This window comes from Sphaerodactylus townsendi, linkage group LG05 (genome assembly GCF_021028975.2).
Source record: "Sphaerodactylus townsendi isolate TG3544 linkage group LG05, MPM_Stown_v2.3, whole genome shotgun sequence".
Classification (NCBI taxonomy): domain Eukaryota; kingdom Metazoa; phylum Chordata; class Lepidosauria; order Squamata; family Sphaerodactylidae; genus Sphaerodactylus; species Sphaerodactylus townsendi.
In genome coordinates, this window is record NC_059429.1 from 5,992,007 (window position 1) to 6,004,087 (window position 12,081).

At 72.4% G+C, this 12,081-nt stretch overlaps 1 protein-coding gene across 3 annotated transcripts; it reads right to left on the reverse strand.

The window, feature by feature from the left end:
* Positions 1-6,122: 6,122 nt before the first annotated feature.
* On the reverse strand, positions 6,123-12,026 carry VMAC (vimentin type intermediate filament associated coiled-coil protein). 3 transcript variants are annotated; one of them, XM_048497400.1, is made up of 3 exons: positions 11,773-12,026; positions 7,897-8,303; positions 6,123-7,753 (listed from the first exon to the last, which is right to left on the reverse strand). In XM_048497400.1, exons 1-2 carry the CDS (start codon positions 11,976-11,978, stop codon positions 7,961-7,963), a joined length of 549 nt encoding a protein of 182 aa, XP_048353357.1. In that variant the 5' UTR covers positions 11,979-12,026; the 3' UTR covers positions 6,123-7,753; positions 7,897-7,960. The 3 variants fall into 3 exon arrangements, with proteins under 3 accessions (XP_048353357.1, XP_048353358.1, XP_048353359.1); XM_048497401.1 differs by having other exon boundaries at positions 7,880-8,303; XM_048497402.1 differs by lacking the exon at positions 11,773-12,026 and adding an exon at positions 11,623-11,746.
* Positions 12,027-12,081: the final 55 nt, after the last annotated feature.

Sequence of the window (12,081 nt, forward strand, 5' to 3'; positions counted from 1 at the left end):
GGGGGGGTGGGGGGGGGGGGGGGTGGGGGGGGGGGGGGGTGGGGGGGGGGGGGGGTGGGGGGGGGGGGGGGTGGGGGGGGGGGGGGGTGGGGGGGGGGGGGGGTGGGGGGGGGGGGGGGTGGGGGGGGGGGGGGGTGGGGGGGGGGGGGGGTGGGGGGGGGGGGGGGTGGGGGGGGGGGGGGGTGGGGGGGGGGGGGGGTGGGGGGGGGGGGGGGTGGGGGGGGGGGGGGGTGGGGGGGGGGGGGGGTGGGGGGGGGGGGGGGTGGGGGGGGGGGGGGGTGGGGGGGGGGGGGGGTGGGGGGGGGGGGGGGTGGGGGGGGGGGGGGGTGGGGGGGGGGGGGGGTGGGGGGGGGGGGGGGTGGGGGGGGGGGGGGGTGGGGGGGGGGGGGGGTGGGGGGGGGGGGGGGTGGGGGGGGGGGGGGGTGGGGGGGGGGGGGGGTGGGGGGGGGGGGGGGTGGGGGGGGGGGGGGGTGGGGGGGGGGGGGGGTGGGGGGGGGGGGGGGTGGGGGGGGGGGGGGGTGGGGGGGGGGGGGGGTGGGGGGGGGGGGGGGTGGGGGGGGGGGGGGGTGGGGGGGGGGGGGGGTGGGGGGGGGGGGGGGTGGGGGGGGGGGGGGGTGGGGGGGGGGGGGGGTGGGGGGGGGGGGGGGTGGGGGGGGGGGGGGGTGGGGGGGGGGGGGGGTGGGGGGGGGGGGGGGTGGGGGGGGGGGGGGGTGGGGGGGGGGGGGGGTGGGGGGGGGGGGGGGTGGGGGGGGGGGGGGGTGGGGGGGGGGGGGGGTGGGGGGGGGGGGGGGTGGGGGGGGGGGGGGGTGGGGGGGGGGGGGGGTGGGGGGGGGGGGGGGTGGGGGGGGGGGGGGGTGGGGGGGGGGGGGGGTGGGGGGGGGGGGGGGTGGGGGGGGGGGGGGGTGGGGGGGGGGGGGGGTGGGGGGGGGGGGGGGTGGGGGGGGGGGGGGGTGGGGGGGGGGGGGGGTGGGGGGGGGGGGGGGTGGGGGGGGGGGGGGGTGGGGGGGGGGGGGGGTGGGGGGGGGGGGGGGTGGGGGGGGGGGGGGGTGGGGGGGGGGGGGGGTGGGGGGGGGGGGGGGTGGGGGGGGGGGGGGGTGGGGGGGGGGGGGGGTGGGGGGGGGGGGGGGTGGGGGGGGGGGGGGGTGGGGGGGGGGGGGGGTGGGGGGGGGGGGGGGTGGGGGGGGGGGGGGGTGGGGGGGGGGGGGGGTGGGGGGGGGGGGGGGTGGGGGGGGGGGGGGGTGGGGGGGGGGGGGGGTGGGGGGGGGGGGGGGTGGGGGGGGGGGGGGGTGGGGGGGGGGGGGGGTGGGGGGGGGGGGGGGTGGGGGGGGGGGGGGGTGGGGGGGGGGGGGGGTGGGGGGGGGGGGGGGTGGGGGGGGGGGGGGGTGGGGGGGGGGGGGGGTGGGGGGGGGGGGGGGTGGGGGGGGGGGGGGGTGGGGGGGGGGGGGGGTGGGGGGGGGGGGGGGTGGGGGGGGGGGGGGGTGGGGGGGGGGGGGGGTGGGGGGGGGGGGGGGTGGGGGGGGGGGGGGGTGGGGGGGGGGGGGGGTGGGGGGGGGGGGGGGTGGGGGGGGGGGGGGGTGGGGGGGGGGGGGGGTGGGGGGGGGGGGGGGTGGGGGGGGGGGGGGGTGGGGGGGGGGGGGGGTGGGGGGGGGGGGGGGTGGGGGGGGGGGGGGGTGGGGGGGGGGGGGGGTGGGGGGGGGGGGGGGTGGGGGGGGGGGGGGGTGGGGGGGGGGGGGGGTGGGGGGGGGGGGGGGTGGGGGGGGGGGGGGGTGGGGGGGGGGGGGGGTGGGGGGGGGGGGGGGTGGGGGGGGGGGGGGGTGGGGGGGGGGGGGGGTGGGGGGGGGGGGGGGTGGGGGGGGGGGGGGGTGGGGGGGGGGGGGGGTGGGGGGGGGGGGGGGTGGGGGGGGGGGGGGGTGGGGGGGGGGGGGGGTGGGGGGGGGGGGGGGTGGGGGGGGGGGGGGGTGGGGGGGGGGGGGGGTGGGGGGGGGGGGGGGTGGGGGGGGGGGGGGGTGGGGGGGGGGGGGGGTGGGGGGGGGGGGGGGTGGGGGGGGGGGGGGGTGGGGGGGGGGGGGGGTGGGGGGGGGGGGGGGTGGGGGGGGGGGGGGGTGGGGGGGGGGGGGGGTGGGGGGGGGGGGGGGTGGGGGGGGGGGGGGGTGGGGGGGGGGGGGGGTGGGGGGGGGGGGGGGTGGGGGGGGGGGGGGGTGGGGGGGGGGGGGGGTGGGGGGGGGGGGGGGTGGGGGGGGGGGGGGGTGGGGGGGGGGGGGGGTGGGGGGGGGGGGGGGTGGGGGGGGGGGGGGGTGGGGGGGGGGGGGGGTGGGGGGGGGGGGGGGTGGGGGGGGGGGGGGGTGGGGGGGGGGGGGGGTGGGGGGGGGGGGGGGTGGGGGGGGGGGGGGGTGGGGGGGGGGGGGGGTGGGGGGGGGGGGGGGTGGGGGGGGGGGGGGGTGGGGGGGGGGGGGGGTGGGGGGGGGGGGGGGTGGGGGGGGGGGGGGGTGGGGGGGGGGGGGGGTGGGGGGGGGGGGGGGTGGGGGGGGGGGGGGGTGGGGGGGGGGGGGGGTGGGGGGGGGGGGGGGTGGGGGGGGGGGGGGGTGGGGGGGGGGGGGGGTGGGGGGGGGGGGGGGTGGGGGGGGGGGGGGGTGGGGGGGGGGGGGGGTGGGGGGGGGGGGGGGTGGGGGGGGGGGGGGGTGGGGGGGGGGGGGGGTGGGGGGGGGGGGGGGTGGGGGGGGGGGGGGGTGGGGGGGGGGGGGGGTGGGGGGGGGGGGGGGTGGGGGGGGGGGGGGGTGGGGGGGGGGGGGGGTGGGGGGGGGGGGGGGTGGGGGGGGGGGGGGGTGGGGGGGGGGGGGGGTGGGGGGGGGGGGGGGTGGGGGGGGGGGGGGGTGGGGGGGGGGGGGGGTGGGGGGGGGGGGGGGTGGGGGGGGGGGGGGGTGGGGGGGGGGGGGGGTGGGGGGGGGGGGGGGTGGGGGGGGGGGGGGGTGGGGGGGGGGGGGGGTGGGGGGGGGGGGGGGTGGGGGGGGGGGGGGGTGGGGGGGGGGGGGGGTGGGGGGGGGGGGGGGTGGGGGGGGGGGGGGGTGGGGGGGGGGGGGGGTGGGGGGGGGGGGGGGTGGGGGGGGGGGGGGGTGGGGGGGGGGGGGGGTGGGGGGGGGGGGGGGTGGGGGGGGGGGGGGGTGGGGGGGGGGGGGGGTGGGGGGGGGGGGGGGTGGGGGGGGGGGGGGGTGGGGGGGGGGGGGGGTGGGGGGGGGGGGGGGTGGGGGGGGGGGGGGGTGGGGGGGGGGGGGGGTGGGGGGGGGGGGGGGTGGGGGGGGGGGGGGGTGGGGGGGGGGGGGGGTGGGGGGGGGGGGGGGTGGGGGGGGGGGGGGGTGGGGGGGGGGGGGGGTGGGGGGGGGGGGGGGTGGGGGGGGGGGGGGGTGGGGGGGGGGGGGGGTGGGGGGGGGGGGGGGTGGGGGGGGGGGGGGGTGGGGGGGGGGGGGGGTGGGGGGGGGGGGGGGTGGGGGGGGGGGGGGGTGGGGGGGGGGGGGGGTGGGGGGGGGGGGGGGTGGGGGGGGGGGGGGGTGGGGGGGGGGGGGGGTGGGGGGGGGGGGGGGTGGGGGGGGGGGGGGGTGGGGGGGGGGGGGGGTGGGGGGGGGGGGGGGTGGGGGGGGGGGGGGGTGGGGGGGGGGGGGGGTGGGGGGGGGGGGGGGTGGGGGGGGGGGGGGGTGGGGGGGGGGGGGGGTGGGGGGGGGGGGGGGTGGGGGGGGGGGGGGGTGGGGGGGGGGGGGGGTGGGGGGGGGGGGGGGTGGGGGGGGGGGGGGGTGGGGGGGGGGGGGGGTGGGGGGGGGGGGGGGTGGGGGGGGGGGGGGGTGGGGGGGGGGGGGGGTGGGGGGGGGGGGGGGTGGGGGGGGGGGGGGGTGGGGGGGGGGGGGGGTGGGGGGGGGGGGGGGTGGGGGGGGGGGGGGGTGGGGGGGGGGGGGGGTGGGGGGGGGGGGGGGTGGGGGGGGGGGGGGGTGGGGGGGGGGGGGGGTGGGGGGGGGGGGGGGTGGGGGGGGGGGGGGGTGGGGGGGGGGGGGGGTGGGGGGGGGGGGGGGTGGGGGGGGGGGGGGGTGGGGGGGGGGGGGGGTGGGGGGGGGGGGGGGTGGGGGGGGGGGGGGGTGGGGGGGGGGGGGGGTGGGGGGGGGGGGGGGTGGGGGGGGGGGGGGGTGGGGGGGGGGGGGGGTGGGGGGGGGGGGGGGTGGGGGGGGGGGGGGGTGGGGGGGGGGGGGGGTGGGGGGGGGGGGGGGTGGGGGGGGGGGGGGGTGGGGGGGGGGGGGGGTGGGGGGGGGGGGGGGTGGGGGGGGGGGGGGGTGGGGGGGGGGGGGGGTGGGGGGGGGGGGGGGTGGGGGGGGGGGGGGGTGGGGGGGGGGGGGGGTGGGGGGGGGGGGGGGTGGGGGGGGGGGGGGGTGGGGGGGGGGGGGGGTGGGGGGGGGGGGGGGTGGGGGGGGGGGGGGGTGGGGGGGGGGGGGGGTGGGGGGGGGGGGGGGTGGGGGGGGGGGGGGGTGGGGGGGGGGGGGGGTGGGGGGGGGGGGGGGTGGGGGGGGGGGGGGGTGGGGGGGGGGGGGGGTGGGGGGGGGGGGGGGTGGGGGGGGGGGGGGGTGGGGGGGGGGGGGGGTGGGGGGGGGGGGGGGTGGGGGGGGGGGGGGGTGGGGGGGGGGGGGGGTGGGGGGGGGGGGGGGTGGGGGGGGGGGGGGGTGGGGGGGGGGGGGGGTGGGGGGGGGGGGGGGTGGGGGGGGGGGGGGGTGGGGGGGGGGGGGGGTGGGGGGGGGGGGGGGTGGGGGGGGGGGGGGGTGGGGGGGGGGGGGGGTGGGGGGGGGGGGGGGTGGGGGGGGGGGGGGGTGGGGGGGGGGGGGGGTGGGGGGGGGGGGGGGTGGGGGGGGGGGGGGGTGGGGGGGGGGGGGGGTGGGGGGGGGGGGGGGTGGGGGGGGGGGGGGGTGGGGGGGGGGGGGGGTGGGGGGGGGGGGGGGTGGGGGGGGGGGGGGGTGGGGGGGGGGGGGGGTGGGGGGGGGGGGGGGTGGGGGGGGGGGGGGGTGGGGGGGGGGGGGGGTGGGGGGGGGGGGGGGTGGGGGGGGGGGGGGGTGGGGGGGGGGGGGGGTGGGGGGGGGGGGGGGTGGGGGGGGGGGGGGGTGGGGGGGGGGGGGGGTGGGGGGGGGGGGGGGTGGGGGGGGGGGGGGGTGGGGGGGGGGGGGGGTGGGGGGGGGGGGGGGTGGGGGGGGGGGGGGGTGGGGGGGGGGGGGGGTGGGGGGGGGGGGGGGTGGGGGGGGGGGGGGGTGGGGGGGGGGGGGGGTGGGGGGGGGGGGGGGTGGGGGGGGGGGGGGGTGGGGGGGGGGGGGGGTGGGGGGGGGGGGGGGTGGGGGGGGGGGGGGGTGGGGGGGGGGGGGGGTGGGGGGGGGGGGGGGTGGGGGGGGGGGGGGGTGGGGGGGGGGGGGGGTGGGGGGGGGGGGGGGTGGGGGGGGGGGGGGGTGGGGGGGGGGGGGGGTGGGGGGGGGGGGGGGTGGGGGGGGGGGGGGGTGGGGGGGGGGGGGGGTGGGGGGGGGGGGGGGTGGGGGGGGGGGGGGGTGGGGGGGGGGGGGGGTGGGGGGGGGGGGGGGTGGGGGGGGGGGGGGGTGGGGGGGGGGGGGGGTGGGGGGGGGGGGGGGTGGGGGGGGGGGGGGGTGGGGGGGGGGGGGGGTGGGGGGGGGGGGGGGTGGGGGGGGGGGGGGGTGGGGGGGGGGGGGGGTGGGGGGGGGGGGGGGTGGGGGGGGGGGGGGGGGGGGGGGGGGGGGGGGGGGGGGGGGGGGGGGTGCGGGGGGGGGGGGGGTGGGGGGGGGGGGGGGTGGGGGGGGGGGGGGGGGGGGGGGGGGGGGGACGGGGGGGGGGGGGGGTGGGGGGGGGGGGGGGGGGGGGGGGGGGGGGGTGGGGGGGGGGGGTTCCCCTTAGCAACAGACTGAACCTAAAATGCTCTGCATGCAACAGAGGGTGTTTCGCACCCAAGCCTCATCTCAGCAACAGGGCTGTCAATGAATTCTCTGTCTCTCTCTCTCTATAAAAAAAGATTAGCCTGATCTTAGCAGACCTCAGCTAGTACTTAGCCAGACAGAGTCAAGGAGGAGGAACAATAATGGCAGACAAAAGTGCAGAACAATATTCCAAAATATGTTTATTTTGCATCCAACAAAAAAAGGCCACTGGGTAACAAAATCCAAGTCAGATGTAGGCACTTTAAAGCTTGGTGGCTGCTTCTGTAGGGCAGGAAAGGCTGAGGAAGAACCAGCTAGGCTTGTTGCTGTGGTAACAGTCACCTGGGAGGAACAGCCCAGACCTAAAGGTGCTCACAGGGGAGTCAGCGTCATCAGATACAACGGGGCTGGCTTCCAAAAAAGGCACTTGGGAACAGAACCCGTCTCGTCATAGATCTGCATTTCTTTAAAGCAGTCCGGTGACCAAAAACAATCGGAGAACAAGAGCAGTAGGGACAGAAATTTAGGAAGTGAGAATGACACAAGAAGGAAGTCCAAGTCAACCAGCATCGGAAGCAGAATCAGTGGCTGCTTATACTGGTGTAGACCCATCGGTCCCCAGCCTTTTGGAACCTGGGGGCACCTGACATGTTAGTCTTCAAAGTGACACAGCATTCCTGCATTATTATGCTTGCTCGACTTAATAAACTCCAGTAAGGACCACTTTCCCTGCAAGGAACTCTGGAAAGTGGAGATACCCTTGCTCGCTCTGTCCCGCTGGGCCTTGTCTGCAAACCTCCACCAACCGCTGGCCGTCTAGGCTTCTGGGTACACACACTGTAAGGAGCTGCAGGCGGTTCAGGGGAACACAAAGCAGGGCATCTTCAATAATGTATTTGTTTGAGCGATGAGAACGTATCTACAGCAGCCTGTCCACAAACGCTCGGCTTCCTGCTGCGAGTCTGTCAAACGCAGCCAGGAGAATCTGTCCCATTTTAAATATTCCAGAAGGTGACATGCAGCGCTAGTCCCGCCCCCTCCACGAGCACAGCCGGGTGTGACACAACACTCCAAGGTTCTGGCCAACACAAAAACTAACAAAGGAGACGGGGTGAAAGGCCACCAAGGCGACCGGACAAGCGCAGAGTTCTCTGCATTGCGTTCTTCGGCTTGAACGAACAGCAGTCCGTTCAGAACAGGGGTCTTCAAACTATGGTCGTCCAGATGTTCATGGACTGCAATTCCCATCAGCCCCGGCCAGCATGGCCAAGTGGTAGGGCTCATGGGAATTGTAGCCTATGAACATCTGGAGGGCCATAGTTTGAAGACCCGATTCAGAAGAAGCGTTCAAACACACACACCCCGTTCCCCCTAACAAAACAAAACGCAGGGACCAGAGCCGTTGGACCAGTATGGAACCGAAACCCCCGGAGCACGACCAAGAAAGTGGCCAGGAGGTCTGAATAAGCTCAGCTCCAGTGGGTCCCACACAGATGAATCACATTTATATATATATACAATGGAGTGCAAGCCCAGACGCATCCATTCATCCAACCCGCTGGGGGGCTTTGCTGCAGGTGACAGAAGACAGGGAGTTGTGCCAAGGGAAGGGCAAATCTCATCAGCGACTTTTCCAAGGCTGCGGGGTGGGGGATGTGCAGCTCCCTCCACTGCCGGGATCGGGGAAGAGGTTTGAGGCACTGATCGTTCCCAACTATTCCTGAAGGAGATTTCAGTACCGCAGGGTTCTGCTGATTCACAAGCTCATCGAGGCAGAGTTCCCAGGGTTTAAGGCAGTGGTGGCAAACCTTTGGCACTCCAGATGTTATGGACTCCAATTCCCATCAGCCCCTGCCAGCATGGCCAATTGGCCATGCTGGCAGGGGATGATGGGAATTGTAGTCCAATACATCTGGAGTGCCAAAGGTTCGCCACCACGGGTTTAAGACATTTGGGGGGGGGATCCCGCTTAACAGGCTTGTGGATCTCAGTCCCAGGAGATCACGGCCACTGGGGCCTGTTCACACAGTCGTCCCAAACACACTCTTGCCTGACTCTTGATCATTGTCAAGAGCAAAGTCTTTGGAGTCCAAGCCAAGACAGGTGCAGCCTGTCTCTAGGAGGTGGTCACAGTCCAGAGCGCTGCCCTTGCTCTGGGTCGCGGGCACGGGGCTCAGCTGCTCCCCTTCGGCCATGTATGCCAACAGGTGGTCCAGGACGGGCCGGCTGCGGCAGATTTTGTCCAGCAGGCGGCTCCTGTGCTTCAGGTGCAGGATCAAGGTGTCTTTGTCTTGGAGCAGCCCCAGCAGCTTCTGCGTCTCCTCCTCAGAGGACAGCAGCTTCTCCTCCAGCGCCGCAATCTCCCTGCAAAGAGAAAGGCCCCGGAATCAGAATCAGGTCATTACACCAATAAACGAGACCCAGGGTGTGATGGGGATCTTGGCTGCTCCCAAGCTAAAGGGACAGGGAAGATCGGCAAAGGAGTATTGGACAGAGATATCTGGTTTAATAAATGTTATTTTGGGATACAAAGTGGACTTCCTTCCCCAATGCTTTCTACTAAATATCTTACCAAAAAGTGCGCATAAAGAACATGAAAAAATCCTGCTGTATAGGATAACTGCGGCCAGAATGGTATATGCTAAATTATGGAAAGCACCAGATATACCAAATGGGAAAGATTGGCTCTCTAAAATGTCAAGTTTTTTGAATATTGATAAATTATCGACAATTATGAGACAACAGAATTTAGGGAGCTACTGGAAGCCTTTAATTGATTATTTCCAGCTAGAATACAAATGCATGAAATATGATCTGTGATCTCTGATAAGTGAATAAGTAAAAATTGTACAGCACTATATAAAATATAAATTTTGACTATATACAGATTTCTTATTGTATTCTTTCTCTTCTTCCCTTTTCCCCCTTCTTTTTAGATCATAGTGGCTAGCTGATAAATAGATAACCAAGAGGACATTTTCTTTGATACAACGCTGGATTAAGTATTAAATATAACTGATTAATTAATTGTTGATATAGTTAGTAGGTCAGAATTAATGTAATAATAATTTAAAATGATATATAATTGAAAACTTGAGATGTACCAATGTATTATCGATATTGGATTGCGTATCCTATGTTTTACTAGCTGGAAGTCCGTTTTCAATGCACTATATTTTTTTCTTTTTCTGTGAGGAAAAAAATTCCCCCCCCTCTTTTCTTTATGTCTTTATATTTTTTTAATGTTTTATATTATGTAAACACAACCTGGAATTGTATTTTTTTCTGTTCATTGTATATTGTGATTAAAAATTTAATAAAATAAATAAATAAAGGGACAGGGAAGCTACATCACAAAAAGGCAACAAATTTAACTGACCGGCTTAACCCGCTGTTTGAAGCACTGATCACCTCAGTGACTTTTTCAAAAAAGGAGACCAAAGAATCTGGCTGCAAAAACACAGCAAAATGCTTCATTACGTCCCTGTCAGCTTCCACTGCTGTAGGTTTATTGTAATAAGGAAACGTGTTAGAAATAACTAAAGGAGGATGGGCTCCAGCGGTTCTTCAGAATGGCTTTAAGGGCATTCAGCAGGTCTACTCAGATGCAACGCCCAAGTTATTCACTGGGACTTACTCCCAGGAAAGCCTCTTTTAGGATTGCAGCCAATTATGCTCAGCCGAACCCAAACCATGGAAGACTATGGCGGTTTCCTCGTATGTATTTGCCCCATGGACAATTCTGTTGGCAAGCGGGAATTTTCTCCACCGCACCATAGTGGCACCTGTGTACCTCCAGGGGTTTCTCTGGCCCTTCTTTGATCTTTCCCCAGACTGCGTTGCCATGCAGCTTTAGGAGATGCCAGCCAAGCACACCTGGGTCTGTCACACACACACACTCCTCCTTCAAACTAGCCCTGTCCACTTGTCAATTAACTGCCATCAAGATCACAACCACTTTGGAACTGGGAGCCAGAAGTCACTAGAACAGTGATGGCGAACCTTTTTGAGACCGAGTGCCCAAATTGCAACGCAAACCCCACTTATTTATCGCAAAGTGGCAACCCGGCAATTTAACCTGAATGCTGAGGTTTTAGTTTAGAAAAAAACGGTTGGCTCCCTCTTCCTCCGCCCCACCTGCTCGAGCAGGGGCCAGCCTGCTCTAGCCTCCAGCAAGTCCCACGTGCACCGCTCTGTGCCTCTCTAGCATCTCTGCCTCCTCTGTGCCCCCCCCCCCCCAGGCAGCAGCCACCCGGAGCACAGGTACCAGGCCCGCCAGCCGAGTTTTCCGTGCTCACCGTGGTGCACGCACCTTGTTCTCAGTGGCCCAGGTCAGTCTAGAATCTAGATGTGTGTGTGTGGGGGTGTGATTTTCCGCCCCCCTACGTGATTAACTCTGTTTGCGTGTGCCCACAGAGAGGGCTCCGAGTGCCACCTCTGGCACCTGTGCCATAGGTTCGCCATCACTGCACTAGAACGTGGCTCACCTCTGGAGGAGGGTCTTTACCACAGTCCCATTACAAGTGCAGCCCCACCTCACCACACGGCTGCAATGCAATTTGCCTGCCTAATCCCACCAGCTGTCGGAGACCGGCCCCAAGAACCAACAGTCCAGACACAGCGATTCAGAGGGTGCAGTTGTGTAATGAATACACGAGGCTAGGAACAGTGACCTGCAAACTGAAACACAAAGCTGCAGCCACCAGTGATCTCAGCTGCAGCCAGCCGCCCAGTCTCTTGCGCAATGACCTCTTGCAGCTGGGCTACTTCAGTCTGGCTCCTGTGAGGACTTAGGAGCAGCAGTGGCGTAGGAGGTTAAGAGCTCGTGAATCTAATCTGGAGGAACTGGGTTTGATTCCCAGCTCTGCCGCCTGAGCTGCGGAGGCTTCTCTGGGGAATTCAGATTAGCCTGTGCGCTCCCACACACGCCAGCTGGGTGACCTTGGGCTAGTCACAGCTTCTCGGAGCTCTCTCGGCCCCACCCACCTCACAGGGTGTTTGTTGTGAGGGGGGAAGGGCAAGGAGATTGTCAGCCCCTTTGAGTCTCCTGCAGGAGAGAAAGGGGGGATATAAATCCAAACTCTTCTTCTTCTTCTAAGTCAGCTTGCCCCATGGCTGCTAACCTGCTACCGCATCTCCTCTGCTGTAACCTAGCATGCAGCCTCCTGCGTTGCTCCTGGGGCTCTGGAGACGGGGTGGTGGAGGTGGGGCTGGCAGGATCCCTTCTGGCTCACTGTGCAGAATCTCGGGGCTAAGCTCTTGCTGGGGAATCACAGTGGATCCCAGCCGGCATGCTCTGCCTGAGCCTGGGGACCTGGTCCTGCAGGAAGTAACGGCTGGACAGGCTCCGCATCCACAGGTGGTGCCTGGGAATCTGGAACCAAAACTGCCTCTTCCTCTCCATCCAGGGGTCCTCAACTAGGTCGGGCTGAGCCATAAGGCCTCTGGGGTCTTCAAACTATGGCCCTCCAGATGTTCATGGACTACAATTCCCATCAGCCCCTGCCAGCATGGCCAAGTGGTAGGGCTCATGGGAATTGTAGTCTATGAACATCTGGAGGGCCATAGTTTGAAGACCCATGCCTCTGCTGCTTCTGCCACTGTGGTGGCGGGCGGGGGGGAGGGAGGAAGGGGGCCTTCCTTCTGACGGGGCTGGTCGCGCCGCGGCAAGAGCAGCTTCAACCTGCGGCTCCCGCGCGAGCTTCCGTGCGGAAGTGGCTGCTGCCCGGGAAGGACGCGTCTTCTCCAAAGCTGCCTTCTGTGCGTGGGGCCCTGACCGCGCATGCGCACAAATCACTCCCTTTCCAGGTGTACTGAGGCCCCGCCCTCTCACCGGTCCTTCTGGTGGCCGAGGCCCTGCAGGGCGGCGCGCAGCTCGTGGTCCTTGCGGATGAGGCTCCGGGCCTGGCCGCGCACCGTCTCCTCCGCCGCCGCCAAGCGCCGCTCCAGCTCGGCCACGCGCCCGTGCAGCGCCGCCAGGTGGGCGTTGGCCTCGCGGATCTGCACCGGCGTCGGCGGCGCGCCCCGCTCGGAGGACATGGCCCGGCCGGAAGAGGGAGGGCCGCTCTTCCGGCCACGCCCCACGCCCCTGCCCGGGAGAGGCGGGGCTGGCGGAAGCCCCGCCGCTCCTCGGGCGCCGATT